The sequence below is a fragment of the Coregonus clupeaformis genome, chromosome 9, assembly GCF_020615455.1.
Source record: "Coregonus clupeaformis isolate EN_2021a chromosome 9, ASM2061545v1, whole genome shotgun sequence".
Taxonomy (NCBI): domain Eukaryota; kingdom Metazoa; phylum Chordata; class Actinopteri; order Salmoniformes; family Salmonidae; genus Coregonus; species Coregonus clupeaformis.
This window is the reverse complement of record NC_059200.1, coordinates 24,244,119-24,261,173: the sequence shown is the minus strand read 5'-3', so window position 1 is coordinate 24,261,173 and position 17,055 is coordinate 24,244,119. Positions and strand designations below refer to the sequence as shown.

At 41.6% G+C, this 17,055-nt stretch overlaps 1 protein-coding gene and 1 long non-coding RNA gene across 3 annotated transcripts in view; one reads left to right on the top strand and one right to left on the bottom strand.

Moving 5' to 3' along the window:
- The first annotated feature begins 1,765 nt into the window (after positions 1-1,765).
- On the top strand, positions 1,766-7,148 carry LOC121573504. The gene is made up of 4 exons (XR_006002063.2): positions 1,766-2,074; positions 2,837-2,901; positions 4,076-4,130; positions 4,460-7,148. It is a non-coding gene; the product is annotated as an uncharacterized LOC121573504 (long non-coding RNA).
- Positions 7,149-16,171: 9,023 nt separating this feature from the next.
- Positions 16,172-17,055, bottom strand: part of LOC121573503 (band 4.1-like protein 4) — a 117,399-nt gene continuing 116,515 nt past the window's right edge. For both annotated transcript variants that reach the window (XM_045222526.1, XM_045222527.1), the window contains exon 24: positions 16,172-16,986. In XM_045222526.1, the coding sequence (XP_045078461.1) occupies positions 16,873-16,986 (114 nt within the window). In that variant the 3' untranslated portion in view covers positions 16,172-16,872. The remainder of the gene's footprint in view (positions 16,987-17,055) is intronic.

The window sequence follows — 17,055 nt, the reverse complement described above, 5'->3', positions numbered from 1 at the left end:
TGAAGAGAGCACATGATCTCAAAAGCCTTAAAAGTGCAAAGAAAACTTCAGCATTTGAGTGTAGTCTTTTTTTGCTGTGTGCGTGCGTGTGTAGGGGGGATGGAGGAGGAATGTGCAGATGTTTAATTTCCAAGCAGCATAGAGAAGCAGGGAGATCGAAGAGACGAGGCTGCATGTTACTAGGTGACCTCACTACATACATATTTTGCCTTCTCACAGGCAGCCCTTATGTAGTGCCACTCTACTTTTGGTCCATGTTGAGTAGGGATGTAAAGGAATGCACTTTTATAGACCCCCTGCTATTGAATTCATCAGAGGTTATCCAACTGTTTCTGTTCTGCCTTAAAGATGTGAAATAAACACTGCATTACTTGCCAATCAATGTTTTAAGCCAGTATGAACTCATCACTAATAATGTCTGTCTCTGATTATGAACATGCATGCAATGGTAAATTGTCATGAAAAATTGTGTGGATAACACCGAACCACTAATTGTGGCGATAAACGAAATACTGTAATTAAGTGCACAGTGTAATCGGGAGCCAATTAAGTCAAAATATAGGGAATAATTGAAGTGTATTATCCTCCAGGGAAGAAGTGGTAGAGCTTCCCTTGGTAGTGGATGTTCAAGGGAATCCACATCCAGGGTCCAGTCTGGGTGAATTACACAGGTGTATTTGATTTGTACTCCTGGGTCCTGCATACCATGTGCACGGTCATGAATTTGGTACGTCGACTTCCGTTATTCACTACAAGAAACAGACAATGGAATCTACTTGTGCATCCCAATAATATCTAATTTTTCCTGAAGTGTACCCTCGTTCACTACTTACCACAAATCTAAAAGCATTGGATTGGTGGAGGCATGGCATGGACTAGTGGGAGTTTCCACTATATACCAGTCGTTTCTTTTCAAATCAGTGAAGGGAAGTGAACAAGTGCACACAGTTTGAGAAGGATAGATAATTGGGACTGCCCAACCCTGTTCCTGGCGAGCTACCGTCCTGTAGGTTTTTGCTCCAACCCTAATCTAGCACACCTAATTATAATAATTAGCAGGTTGATAAAATGAATTAGGTTAGTAACACCTGGGGATGGAGCGAAAACCTACAGGAGGGTAGCTCTCCAGGAACAGGTTTGGCAACCCTGGCCTACATTTACATCTCTAGGGTTTTAGTACATTCAGATATCCTCATACTAGTAGTCATTCAGTGGTAGGCCTATCTGCACCGCCACCACCATTGCATACCGGTGTCGTACACTGCAAACTAAATCGAGTGCACCTAATGGGCGAATTCGATTATGCTGAGCTGCGGGGCACCGGTCTATGGCCCGTGACGTGACCGAGCAAACGCGGTGAGGGGGGAGCGGCAATGTCAAATCGAACAGTAATCTGCGCCGCTCCGTCATGTTGTCAACAAGGCAGCATGGTACATCGTTCAGAAACATGCAATACCTCTTTTCCATATAATTAATGTTTGAATTTTCTAAATCGTTTTCATTTTGAAACGTGAACACAGAATCCTACTCACTACTACACGTGCTTAATTACGTCACTTTTGTTTTAAGTCGATTTCGCTGTCGGACAGAGCGGGGCACCAAGTTCACGCCCTGGAAGCAACCCGGTTTCAAACTCAATGGAATCAACTTTCAGCCGGTGCAAAACACGCTTACACTGGCGCCCGGGCAAGATTAATCAAATCCCCTAAATGTTTAGAGGTTGGCTCAACTGGCCTTCGCTCTGATTGGAGAAACTGTCTCTCCCAGACAGAGGGGGACCTTGAGTTACCGCAGACTGCCGAATAAGCACGGAGCAGTCTGGCTGTACAGTACTGCATCTGTAATGGGGGGCCTGGCCCCGAACCAACAGCTAGCTAGCTAGTTAAAGACCGTGGCAGTCGGGTCAACGCAGCCGTGTATGGGGTTCTCTCCCCGCAGGGCTGCTTGCCGTTTTTACTAGCTACACGTTTGCAACATTGTTGCAGTAAAATTTCAGCAGCGCCAGCTAGCCTCGCCACCGCTAGCTGGCTAGCGAACTAATTGAAACTACTTTAGTATAACGGGGCTTCAATCTGTAAGTACATTAAATAACAATGAGCTGTTCGATGTTACTTTGCAAATCTAGTTAGTTAGCTAGCCAGTAGCAACTTAATTGTGTGTTAGCAGACGTTTGTTTTATTTTGCCGGTCTAGCTAGCTAGTTAGCTAGCTATGTGGGTTATCTAGCTAGCTCACTAACTAGCGAGCTGCCAAGCTGGCATGGCATTTTGGTGTTGCACTGTCATACAGCGCGAGCCACCCCTAGCTAGCAGTTTCAGCCGTAGACTGAATGCAAACCACTTTCTTTGTTTGAGAGGCTAGCAAGCAAGACGGCAAGTACAGATTGCTTGACGCAAACGGTAGATTATTGCTTTCAATATAGATGCAGACCAGCAAGTTGCACGCTTATGCAGCTTAATCGGTATTTTAATTTGGTAGCTAGCTATATTTTGGATATTATATTACTTGACACATTACGATATTAACTGTAACAATCACAATATAGCGAGGTGTATTGCTGTTGAATGATACATGTGTGAAGCACCAGCAGGTGCTCATTCAGGGACTGCATGAATCTTTATTTAGACCCAAAATGAAAAAGATGAAGTCCTTTTTTTTTTGTCGGCCTTCTGCACACATGAATGTGATCATAAGCTCTTACTGCATGGCGCATTACTATGCATTGAGATGCGGCTTATTGTATGTATAGTGACTGTCACTGAGTGCTTGATGCTTCTTCAATTATGTCTGTAGTGCACTTATGATAAAAAATATGTGTATATATATTTATCTCGCAGTCCCACACTTGCCCTGATGTCAGACTGACTATGCAGTAGAAATGCGGCTCTTGCAGATAATCAAGGTAAGATTTGATGCTGCCCTGTTAAAATTCACAGATCACAACCTAACCACAGATAGGCTAATTAAAATCAACATATTGTCACATGGAGCTATAGGCTATTGCTTTGACGTGTTGCTATATTGTTTTATCATAATTTGCTCAATATGTATTGTCTGTGTATTCAAGACTAAAGGGGAACAGTATTGCGATTGGCAATATAATATGCAGTTTAAACAATGTATGCCAAGTATTATGACTGTCACAGAATCTAACCAATGGTGGAAGGAACCTATAACCAAATCAGAGCATCACACTAATCCAGCACCAATCAGATGCTGTAATGATACCAGCGTGCCTTCCCTTGTCCAATCAGAGTAAGCAGCAGCAGTATACCGGTATTTATGACCCAATCACAGCTTTAGCTGGTACAGTATCATCACTACTGCTCAGCATTGAACAGGGCTCTGACCAGTTATATAAATCCATGGCTCCGACGCAGCACTGTCTATGCTAGCTCAAGGCTGCCTGTGGGTTCAGTGGGTTCGAGACAGCCTCAGTGCAAGTGCAGTGGACTGCCGCTGGGGGGAAAATGTGACCTCGTTTGACTGGTGTTGCCTGGAGGTGCTCCAAGCTGCAGACTGGGAAGTAAAGGACAGTCTGTTTTAAACAGGTGGCCTTCCCTACTGCCTCTACTTTACTGTACTGTAAATATCACATGTGCATTTACTTAAACAGCTAAGTCATGTTAAACTCCTAAGTCGTGGTAAAGAAGGAAGGAAGGAGTTAGGAGGGCACATTCTCTCCAGGATAATTGAGTTAAAGTATTATGTGAAAATTCTAGGAAGGGCTAGATCGGTAGTTTTTACATAACATTTTTCTCTGACCTTGAAAAGGGTTTCCAATGTTTGTGTGTCCTGGATTCTAGTTCAATATTGCAAGAGCTGAGTTGAACTGTTTGGTCATGAAGATCCCCTTGAGTCTTTGACCATTTGGATTCAGATCATGGATTGCCCAGGAGTAGGCCTAACAGTTATAGATGCATTTGCTCAGATCCCTCATTGTCTTTTCTGTTTTCCTATTGGCTTGTCTCTCTTGTTGTGAGTTCTAGGGTCATGAATTGCAGCTAGGGATTACTGACTCACTGTTGTTCATTAATCAAACAGTTGTATTTCATGCTTGTCTCTCTTGGTCTTAGGTACCAGTTTAACCCTCAGACTGAAATAAACACAGGCTATGATGGCTCCCCTGAGGTAAGAACAGCCAAGTCTGTTAATGAATGACAGTACAGTACTACTGTATTATTTAATGGGCTGTAAAGGTGTCATTATTTAATTCAAACAGCTGATATACATCCTGAGAAACCTGCTCTAGGCTAAATTATTGTTAAAAAGGTTTCCTAGGATTATGTTGTCAGACCCCAAATCTCTACATATAGCTGAATTTACAGAAGCTTCTTCAATATGATGTAATTGGAAAGCCTTTTGGCAAGTCTCAACATAGAGTATCCACACGAGCAGTCATTATGTCAATATATTATCATGTCTAAAATGTTGAAATAACTTTTTCATTTCTTTCACAGAAAAGACTGCAGGTCACTGCCGGTCGGAGCAGCAACAACAACTCACCAGTCCTTCCCCTCCCTCCTTCCTGGGAGAAACAAAACACTGTCACCTTAAATAACAAATGGGAGAAAAAAAATCGGTATATTTTAATTTCTGATTTTTTGTAATCATGTCTAACCTTTTTTGGGGGGGTTATAGATGACATCATGATGACTATGAAGTTTCATACCTTCTCTGTCTATCTTTGTGATTTATTAACACGTTAGATAGATGTACAGTAGCCTGTTAGGGACTCTAAGCCTTGATGATATGTTTGTTTTCAGGAATGAGAGGAAAAGCCGAATGACACAAAGCAATGTAATAACACAGTCTCCAACAGCATAGTCCTAGCCTGATCCCAGTTCTGTTTGTGCTGTATTCCATGGCATTGGTGACCGCACAAACATATCTGGGACCAGGCTGGCAGAGACCAATGTCTGCATTTACAAATTCTACAGGTGGCCCCTTTTGGGCTGAGTACAGTAACTGACAGGCAGCAGCATGTCATCCACTCTTCCACAGAACAAAACACAGTTCAAACAGCAGCATTAACCTCCTATTTATGTTTTAACACTCACTCAGTTCTATCTGCACTGTTCACACATTCAACTGCAGTATGTGATCTCTCCTTAACACAGTATCAAGCTAGGCCTAGACCTCTATCATTATCTCGACAAAACACACTCTTCAACATCTTGGAAGGGAGTGGTTCCACCTCGAAGCGTAACCATTCAAACGTTGGGTTCAGTATTTTACGTCTCAACAGTCCTAATCCCTCTGCTCTGTAGGTGATTCACGCCCTTCAGCTCTCAAATTCCCCTCTCATTCTCAAAACTTTATATATTTACACACTCTACTGTATTTACTGAGGCTAAGAGTCCCCACTTTTTCCATGTTAGCTACTAAATGCTTGGTAGAGTGTTATTTTTTGTTAAACGTTTATGGTTTTAAGTAGGTTTGCTTTTTAAAGTTTTAGAATGTTTGTTGCTAGCTAGTATAAAACCATGTGTAGACAGTTATGTACGCTGTGATGTAGCCTATAGAAGTAGCTATAGTAGAAATGCATTGTTCCCTTGTGGTAAGTGAGTGAGATGCTGCCACGGAACTGAGACACTGATGATTGGTGCTATTTTGGACTTTAATCTGCTCCTTGGAAAGGTAGCCGAGATGGGTTTTCTTGTTTTACTTTCACGTTCTGAGTAAAGAAGGTGTTGGTTCTTTGTTGTCTGGTTGTTGTAACTTGGTCTGGATTGGCTTTGTTTTTCACTGTCGTTTTCTGTGTGGCTTTCTCATTGGATTTAAGATTTGAGAAAATATAAACTTTTATCATGGTATATGTTTTACTAAAGGAAAGGAAGATTCATGTGAGAAGATTTGAGGATACACCATGTTGATAGGAGCAATCACAAAACTGCAATCGTTAAAAACACTAGTTACCCTTTAACACTGACATGTGCAATCAAAGGGATACAATGTATCTAATAGTACCCAGCACTGGTCACTTAGAAAATGTTAAGCTTTTTTGAGTTGGTGTGTTTTGATTGACAGACAATCTCGAAACCAAGAGTGCAGTTCCGCCCCAAGCATGTTTGTGTGTAGCGGAGATCTCCTAAGAGATTTTGCACACTTACAAGTGAGTAATGAATTTGTCACATGGAAACGCATATAGAAGACGCCACAGCATAACGGAATGTTAATGTATGATATCTGCTTCAAGTTGATTAGCATAAGTAAACAGTAAAACGTGAGGTGAAGGTTATTTTTTCAAAAGTCATGCTCTTCAAAAATGGCACTTGAGAGAACTTGATAGAGTTAAATGCTAAAAGGAATGAACACACTCAATGTGTTTTAAGGCCCAGCCTGTTAGGGTTTGGGTTCAGGGTTTCAATTTTTCCTCATCTCCTCCTTCACCAGCTGGATATGACTTAATCCTATAGCGAGTCATGTGTGATTTAATGTTGGGTAACGTGAGACTGGAATCACATGATGCATATAATCTTGTTTTTAAAAAATAAGCATTTTCCAAACGGTGCACATGTAGCATAAAGTTAGACTAGAACAATCTTTTTAATTTATGTATTTTTTGAATGATTTTGTAAATTAATGTTGATGAGAAGCTTACTTTGTTATAAAACAGACAAACTAAAACCAAAAATATTTTTATTGTTTTTAGCTATAGATTTAAAACATCAAAGTAATGTCAGTATTTGCAGTTTTGTCTTTGCTTCCCTGTTAATTTATATTGTTAAAGATTCTAATATTAATATGATAATAACCAACTTGAAAGCCCACGTTTTTTTTATTTTGTCTTCCATTCTCCCTCGATTTTGGGGACCTTTTGTACCAGCATGTTCTAGTCTTATTAATCGCTTGCTCTCTTTTCCTCGTTGATTTGTTACACATTTTTCCTCTTGCATTTCTTTCCTTTCAGACTAGTTAATATGAAAGCTGTTTTGTACATAGCAAAGTGAATAGCATATGCAGGATGTGCTGTAGTGTGTTGAGTCAGGTATTCAGTAATTACCACTGTATATGGTTGGAAAAAAAAAAAAACAAGATATGCCAGCTTTGCAAAATTATTACAACGATGCACTTAACTTACAGTATCCCCATGTACTTTTTTTTGGCAATTTTAAAAGTAGTGCAATAAATATGCAAGCTCGTAAATTTGTGTTTTTTATTTGAATCTGTTCATGTGTCTGGAGTTTTTCCAGTGTTGTAGGAAACTTGTGCGATTATGCTTTGTTTGAGAACTTGAGCCTGCCTCGTCATGGAATATGGAGTTGCAAAAAGTCAAGTCATTTTCAAACAGTGGTTTATAGCCATCAGCAGACAGTTCTCAGCAACGGTTCTGACAACAGACAACGGTTCTGACAACAGTTCAGAGCAGATCCAAAGCATGGTTGTATAAACCTGTGGCGTCCAAGAGGATATTACTTACAACATAGTTGGATGAATCTCTCCTACCCCAAACCACTTTTCCACATACACAGGCAAATACTATGCTTTAGGACACATTTTAAGTGCAAAAACTGTCCGTTATCAGTGCAAACTCACCCAGAGATGATTGCTGTTCAGGGATAAATCAAGATGCATTGGAGAATTGTGCGTTGATATGATGGCAAAGCGGTAATGCTTACCCACACAAGAACATAAAATCCCTCTTTCATTCAATACTGAGGTCAGTTTTACACATAGAAATACCTTATCAGTTCTGTGAGATTGAAGTTAGCCTCTATAGTTCGATTCTGGGAACGTTTTGGCGCATCACATGGAAAATGCAGTCAAGGGGAATCGGAATCTAGCTAACGTTTGGCAAACAATTGCATACCCAAACTGCAGAGATGTGATCTCAGGACTATGCAGCTAGATTTGGAGAAACTTCCCTCAATACCTCCTCTTTGTGTGTGTGCAAATGAGCGTGCACACTCACGTGTGTGTGTGTGTGACTGGTGTGTGCATTTTGTGGGCGTAGATACTGTCTTCCACTGCTGTTGTGATAAAGTTGGGCTCATGCATGCAAAGCCCATTATTCCCTGACATCTGTGCAGGCAGGAGGGTCTGGTCAGACAGAGCAGAGCCACTGCTGAATCCTCACTCCCCCCTTTCCTCCCTGACTCCCTAGTACTGTCTGTTTCTGTTACCAGCTCATTCTAATCTCATCAGCAGCTCCAGCTTTCAAACGCCTCTCTCGCTCCGGACCCCTCTCTCTTTTTCAAAACAATACCAAGGATTCTAAGTGGGAAAATTTTTTTGTCTGCACTGCACTGCAGAAAGAACAAAACACAGACACAGGAAAGTTTGCATTCAATTTTCCATCAGACAGTTGTGTTATAATAACGTTCAATTTATAGTTGTGTGTTCGACCTCTTTTCTCTGTAATTACTGTGTTAGGGTGGTGCCTTCCAAGCCAGTCTTTAAATCATACTCGGGCATTGGGGCGGTGAAGGCTAAAGCACTGTGTTGTATACTTCATGGCACTGTGTACTGTAGCAGGGAAAGTTATGGGCCACTGGGAGTCTGTGACCAGCTCTTTCATAGAATACTTTTATCAGCTGGCTACCCCTGAGACCCAGGACATTTTAGCTTTCCTAAGGAAAACATGCATTCCAGACACGCACGCACACACAAATGCTGCTGTTTTGCGATTTGTGATGTTATTTTAGTGCAAATTGTATAAGGGTCATCAGCAATTCAGGTACTGCATTTGAACAATGTGGATTCCAGTTATGCTCCCTTAGACTTTGATGCTGTACACACACACACTTATGACATCCATTTCCTAACCTACAGTATAACATCAGTAATACATGAGCTTTCAGCTTTTTCAGGCTCCTGCAGTGCATGAGTGTCTATGGCAACACATGATCTTAATCACTTACTGTTATTTTAGAGTGAGAGGACAGGGACAGGAAATACCTCAGGAGCAGTCTGTAGAGTCGCAATGAAACCAAAGGTGATTTCTCTCCTTAAAAACACCCTACAGGGCCTCCCGAGTGGCGCAGCGGTCTAAGGCAGTACTAGAGGTGTCAGTACAGACCCGAGTTCGATCCCAGACTGTCGCAGCTGGCCGCGACCGGGAGACCCATGAAGCGGCGCTCAATTGGCGCCGTCCGAACCAACTACAAACTAACGAGACCCCACTGTGGAAAGGGGAGATTCTCACGATCACGATGGTGTTCTCCATTCTGCTCTACAACCCCCTGGAAATGACACCGGACTTGTATGAAGGAGCCAGTACCGGTAAAAAAAAAAAAAAAAGGCCTACCAAAAAAGGGGTTAAATATGTGTTTAAAAAAACAACAAACAATATTTCCTGTGTTTCTTATATCTCCTAGATATAGGACAGATACTTCAACACCTTGTTTCTTATGATGTATTTTTTGCAACTGATGAATGTGTTATTCAATGCATTTCTCTGGGTTATAGTAGTAAAGGCCAAATTTAATATTTTATTAAATAATTTGTGTATATATTTCTTGAATACCTAAAGGGATCCTAAAATTCAAAATCAAATAGCTAAATGATCCATAGTATGACCATCTTAAAACAATTCCATATGTCAGCTTAGAAGCCCCCTCCCCCCCAACAGTTTAGACTTTTAAGAATTAAATCCCTGTTTCAATTTCTCAGAGAACAAGTTGAGAGATGGAGCATTGAGAGTGTGGAGCATATTTGGCTAGGATGGTTGACTGTATTACACTCTTGAGGAGTGGCATACGATTACTTCAGAAGTTACCTCTTTGTTAGGCAACTTGCATCTGGCTGTCCATCAATCTCATTTACTGGATTCATTTCCATTGGCCTGCAGCAGACATGCCCCAGCAGGAACAGATGTCTGTGCACTAACTACACAACAACCTCGGTGCTGGAGGTTTGTCTGTACCAGAAGATTTCCACAAAGGGGACTCTGTCCTCCCATGACAGGCTCTGGATCTGTTTAGGCATCAGATATGGAACAGGTCTTGAGGTCATGCAGCTTTTATTGATGTAATGTAGCAATATCCCACTAGCAAGTACAGCTAATGTACTATATATCCCATCAAAATCTGGTATTTAAACTTTATGGGTAGTTTGCATTTACTAATATGTTTTGAGTCATAGCTATCAACTACTGGTACTGTACTTCATTCAAATCTGATATTTGTATGGGGACTTTCCATAGAAATTGCCTTAATACTGAAACATCCTTGAGTCCCAGCTGTTTAGTCTGGATAACACAGATGTCTTCACATTCACTGGATAGATAGGTCTGTCATAAACCGGGAAGGAATAGGAGGATGTTACAGTTTCCTGTTTACATCAAGTTCAGTGCTTCTGGCTGCTGGCTCTTGTCCTCTAGGAAAACAGGATGTTTAGAGGGCATAAGACATGGATAGGCCTATTATTATAATATAGTCCCTACAGGATTCAATTGGTTGGTTGAAGACCTTTGGTGTGCTATAACGGTATGCTATGATGAAGAAATTATTACACTATTTCTCTGTGTTTACATTATTTGAAAAGGCTAAACAATGAAAGATGTCTCTCACAAATAAACATAAACCCTCTCCTAATCCATGAAATATTCCAAAGTACAGGCGCTCTTCGTTCATGCTTTAGCACGGTATAATCTTCTACCACTGGGCCCAGCTCATATCCTTTCTTTGAAAGAGGTGAATGAGTGCATTTGGCACAGCCTGCTGGTATGCTGCCATAACACATTAAAATCGTGACTAGCTCCGGTGCAGAAATGAGGAGATGAACTGAGTCAGAGGAATGGGGAGGCAGGCTATATCAGATCAGTGGAAACGTATGTATGTAAGCAGTGAGAGAAAATCATACCATAGGCTACATCTCAGACCATAGAAGGGGGAAGGTAGGAAGGCTATATAAGCTCAATGGAAATGTATGGATGGAAGAATGCTGTCAGAATAGTTGTATTTTTTGTACACTGAGTGTACAAAACATTGGAACACCTGCTCTTTCCATGACAGACTGACCAGGTGAATCCAGGTGAAAGCTGTGATCCCTTATTGATGTCACTTGTTAAATCCACTTCAATCAGTGTAGATGAAGGGGAGGAGACAGGTTAAGAAAGGATTTTTAAGCCTTGAGACAATTGAGACATGGATTGTGTATGTGTGCCATTCGAAGGGTGAATGGGCAAGACAAAATATTTAAATACCTTTGAACAGGGTATGGTAGTAGGTGCCACACGCACCAGTTTGAGTGTGTCAAGAACTGCAAAGCTGCTGGGTTTTTCACACTCAACAGTTTCCTGTGTGTATCAAGAATGGTCCACCACCCAAAGGACATCCAGCCAACTTGACACAACTGTGAGAAGCATTGGAGTCAGTATGGGCCAGCATCCCTGTGGAATGCATTCGACACCTTGTAAAGTCCATGCCCTGATGAATTGAGGCTGTTCTGAGGGCTAAAAGGGGTGCAACTCAATATTAGGAAGGTGTTCCTAATGTTTTGTATACTCAGTGTACAGTTGGACTCTGAAGTTTACATACACCTTAGCCAAATCCATTTAAACTCAGTTTTTCACAATTCCTGACATTTAATCAAATAATAGTAGAGAGAATGATTTATTTCAGCTTTTATTTCTTTCATCACATTCCCAGTGGGTCAGAAGTTTACATACACTCAATTAGTATTTGGTAGCATTGCCTTTAAAATTGTTTAACTTGGGTCAAACGTTTTGGCTAGCCTTCCACAAGCTTCCCACAATAAGTTGGGTAAATTTTGGCCCATTCCTCCTGACAGAGCTGGTGTAACGGAGTCGGGTTTGTAGGCCTCCTTGCTCGCACACGCTTTTTCAGTTCTGCCCACAAATGTTCTACAGGATTGAGGTCAGGGCTTTGTAATGGCTACTCCAATACCTTGACTTTGTTGTCCTTAAGCCATTTTGCCACAACTTTGGAAGTATGCTTGGGGTCATTGTCCATTTGGAAGACCCATTTGCAACCAAGCTTTAACTTCCTGACTGATGTCTTGAGATGTTGCTTCAATATATCCACATAATTTTCCTTCCTCATGATGCCATCTATTTTGTGAAGTGCACCAGTCCCTCCTGCAGCAAAGCACCCTCACAGCAGGATGCTGCCACCCCCATGTTTGACGGTTGGGATGGTGTTCTTCGGCTTGCAAGTGTCCCCCTTTTTCCTCCAAACATAACGATGGTCATTATGGGCAAACAGTTCTATTTTTGTTTCATCAGACTAGAGGACATTTCTTCAAAAAGTATGATCTTTGTCCCCATGTGCAGTTGCAAACCGTAGTCTGGCTTTTCTATGGCGGTTTTGGAGCAGTGGCTTCTTCCTTGCTGAGCGGCCTTTCAGGTTATGTCGATATAGGACTTGTTTTACTGTGGATATACCTGTTTCCTCCAGCATCTTCACAAGGTCCTTTGCTGTTGTTCTGGGATTGATTTGCACTTTTTCGCACCAAAGTACGTTCATCTCTAGGAGACAGAACGAGTCTCCTTCCTGAGCGGTATGATGGCTGCGTGGTCCCATGGTGTTTATACTTGCGTACTATTGTTTGTACAGATGAACGTGGTACCTTCAGGCGTTTGGAAATTGCTCCCAAGGATGAATCAGACTTGTGGAGGTCTACAATGTTTTTTCTGAGGTCTTGGCTGATTTCTTTTGATTTTCCCATGATGTCAAGCAAAGAGGCACTGAGTTTGAAGGTAGGCCTTGAAATACATCCACAGGTACACCTCCAATTGACTCAAATGATGTCAATTAGCCTATCAGAAGCTTCTAAAGCCATGACATCATTTTCTGGAATTTTCCAAGTTGTTTAAAGGCACACTTAGTGTATGTAAACTTCTGACCCACTGGTATTGTGATACAGTGAATTATAAGTGAAATAATCTGTCTGTAAACAATTGTTGGAAAAATTACTTGTGTCATGCACAAAGTAGACTTGCCAAAACTATAGTTTGTTAACAAGAAATGTGTGTAGTGGTTGAAAAACGAGTTTTAATGACTCCAACGTACAGTGAGGGGAAAAAAGTATTCGATCCCCTGCTGATTTTGTACGTTTGCCCACTGACAAAGAAATGATCAGTCTATAATTTCAATGGTAGGTTTAGTTGAACAGTGAGAGACAGAATAACAACAAAGAAATCCAGAAAAACGCATGTCAAAAATGTTATAAATTGATTTGCATTTTAATGAGGGAAATAAGTATTTGACCCATCTGCAAAACATGACTTAGTACTTGGTGGCAAAAACCTTGTTGGCAGTCACAGAGGTCAGACGTTTCTTGTAGTTGGCCACCAGGTTTGCACACATCTCAGGAGGGATTTTGTCCCACTCCCCTTTGCAGATCTTCTCCAAGTCATTAAGGTTTTGAGGCTGACGTTTGGCAACTTGATCCTTCAGCTCCCTCCACAGATTTTCTATGGGATTAAGGTCTGGAGCCTGGCTAGGCCACTCCAGGACCTTAATGTGCTTCTTCTTGAGCCACTCCTTTGTTGCCTTGGCCGTGTGTTTTGGGTCATTGTCATGCTGGAAAACCCATCCACGACCCATTTTCAATGCCCTGGCTGAGGGAAGGAGGTTCTCACCCAAGATTTGACGGTACATGGCCCCGTCCATCGTCCCTTTGATGCGGTGAAGTTGCCCCTTAGCAGAAAAACACCCCCAAAGCATAACGTTTCCACCTCCATGTTTGACGGTGGGGATGGTGTTCTTGGGGTCATAGGCAGCATTCCTCCTCCTCCAAACACGGCGATTTGAGTTGATGCCAAAGAGCTCCATTTTGTTCTCATCTGACCACAACACTTTCACCCAGTTCTCCTCTGAATCATTCAGATTTTCATTGGCAAACTTCAGACGGGCATGTATATGTGCTTTCTTGAGCAGGGGGACCTTGCGGGTGCTGCAGGATTTCAGTCCTTCACGGCGTAGTGTGTTACCAATTGTTTTCTTGGTGACTATGGTCCCAGCTGCCTTGAGATCATTGACAAGAGCCTCCTGTGTAGTTCTGGGCTGATTCCTCACCGTTCTCATGATCATTGCAACTCCTCGAGGTGAGATCTTGCATGGAGCCCCAGGCCGAGGGAGATTGACAGTTATTTTGTGTATCTTCCATTTGTGAATAATCGCACCAACTGTTGTCACCTTCTCACCAAGCTGCTTGGCGATGGTCTTGTAGCCCATTCCAGCCTGGTGTAGGTCTACAATCTTGTCCCTGACATCCTTGGAGAGCTCTTTGGTCTTGGCCATGGTGGAGAGTTTGGAATCTGATTGATTGATTGATTCAGTGGACAGGTGTCTTTTATACAGGTAACAAACTGAGATTAGGAGCACTCCCTTTAAGAGTGTGCTCCTAATCTCAGCTCGTTACCTGTATAAAAGACACTTGGGAGCCAGAAATCTTTCTGATTGAGAGGGGGTCAAATACTTATTTCCCTCATTAAAATGCAAATCAATTTATAACATCTTTGACATGCGTTTTTCTGGATTTTTTTGTTGTTATTCTGTCTCTCACTGTTCAAATAAACCTACCATTAAAATTATAGACTGATCATTTCATTGTCAGTGGGCAAACGTACAAAATCAGCAGGGGATCAAATACTTTGTTCCCTCACTGTAAGTGTATGTGAACTTCCGACTTCAACTGTATATCATATTTTACATTTGTGTGACTGTACTTGTCTATCAGTGTTTTGTTACTTGTCGTGTTTGATGTTTTTGTGTGGACCCCAGGAAGAATAGCTGCTGCTTTGGCAAAAGTTAATGGGGATCCCAATAAACCAATAATCATATCAGGATTTCTAGGACAAAGTCTGAGTTATTCAGTTGAGTTAAAGTCAGGACACAGCCTGAGCTCAACTGCCTTGCCATTCATCATGCAGTAGTCAACACACACTCAGTGCCAACTCAAATTGCTGAGCAGTTTGCTTGCTATAACAATGAGTCATCGTTGTTGCTGTTGGGATATTTCACATGGGTGTATATAGAATTATGGTCAGCATTCATGATTAATTGCCCATCCTAAAATATGTTCTTAGTAGTTATCACTTTCAATTCTCCATTTGTCTGTTTTCAAATCATTCACTCACTAAAACGTTGCATATATGGATTTTGGATGAAATATATGCAAGGATTGTAGATTAGATTAGGGACTGTTGTGTTTCTACATCCAACGTTAGTAGTTTAGTCCCTGTAGGACTATATTGTAGCAGCTGCTGAGCTACTTCTTTCACTTCTGACTTTCTTGTCTTATCATTCCATTATTATGAGCCGTTCTCCCCTCAGCAGCCTCCACTGACATAAAGACATTAGGCCTACATTTTGTCTTGGTTTTGTCCATCAGTGGTTCCACACTGTCTCCAGAAAGAACAGGGTCAAATAAGTAAGAATTGAATGATTTTAGACCAACTAAAAACCCGGAATAAATTATTACACATAGTCATCTTGTCCTTGGGTTTTACACTCTTCAGGTTAGGGGTGTACAGTGCAGCCAGCCAGTGTCCTCCTCTCTTACAAGAAGCAACCATCAGAGAGCACACTCGGGCCATCTGACTCCACCTGGTGGTGACAAGTGGTACTACAGAAACAATATAAAATCAATACCATGAAACATTGACAACATTTTAGACATATTGAATGTTTTTATTGACAAGGATGAAATTCCAGTTCAACTACTGTACAGTGTGGGCTACTCATTATTTTAAGTGATTAACCCCCCCCCCCCTCCTAAACAGCAGAGAAGTATTCAGTATTTATGTGCAAAAACAAATTGGGGTCCAGCAGCAAAGTTTCCTACAGTACAGAAGTGCTTACAGTAACATAATAACCCAGTCTGCATCACAAATGACACCCTATCCCCTATACAGTGTAATACTTTTGAACAGGGTCCATAAGGGTCTGTTTAAAAGTAGTGCACTATGCAGGGAATAGGGTGCCATTTCAGACGCAAAAAAAGTAGTGTCCACATGGAGCTCAACATGTATGAGTGAAACACTATGTTTTAATACTGAATATTGTATAATAATAACGCAAGTCAAATCAATTTGGAGGCAAATGCATAGTAAAACATGATTGATCTAAGACAGGGCTGTCCAACCCTCTTCCTGGAGATCTACTGTCCTGTAGGTTTTCAGTCCAACCCTAATTTAGCATATCTGATTCGCATATCTGATTCAGCTAGTTAAGGTCTTGTTGAGCAGCTAATAAGTAGAATCAGGTGTGTTAAATTAGGGTTGGACTGAAAACCCACAGGACGGTAGATCTCAGGAAGAGGGTTGGGCAGCCCTGATCTATGACATCACTGTGCAGTGTTCGCTACACAATTCATAATGTCATTCTTCAATCCATAGTCTGATTGGACCAGAATCAATGTGATCATTAATACACTGAAAAGGTGTTTTATGACACTTAATTATCACCTCTAGACCTAGACCAATTGTACTCAGTAGCTACAGTATATCTCCCCCACTCAGGAGTACCCAGCACCCTTGTGCTGTATAGCCTATGGTCGTTGTGGAGTTGGCTATACAGAACAAACAGATCTGGGACCAGGCTTACTCAAAAGGGGCCTTAAAGCTTAAATGCTCTTGTTTAAATTAAGATAATGTAAAGGATTACCGGTGTCGGTGTGGTGCAAAAGACAGCAGAGAACACTGGCACAAAACTGTGAAAAGTGTCCTTTTTGCCCTCTTAAAGGGGTTTCCATGCATTATCTAACACCTACTGTACATACACACAGGAGTACTGCAAGGTGGGGTTGGTTACTGGTGTACAGCACAGCCGGTGTACTCTATACAGCCTTCTCTATTGTATTTCACAAGTTCCTTTTTTCTTTCTTTCAAGAAACCAGGCGTCTTTTGACATGCTTGAGATTGTGGCGTTGTTTCTGCGGTGGTGGTTGCGTTTCTGTCAGGTCACGTCTCGACCTTGGTCCGGGGAGTGTGGACCGTCTTCACCACCTTGGCGCTGCTCCTTACGTCACGCTCTATGATCTCTGACAGCAGGGTGTCTTTAGATCCGTACTTCTTCTGGAAAACAACACATGACAACAAACACATCGTTTTGAATATCAATGCTGGGAGATGAATTAACCAGAG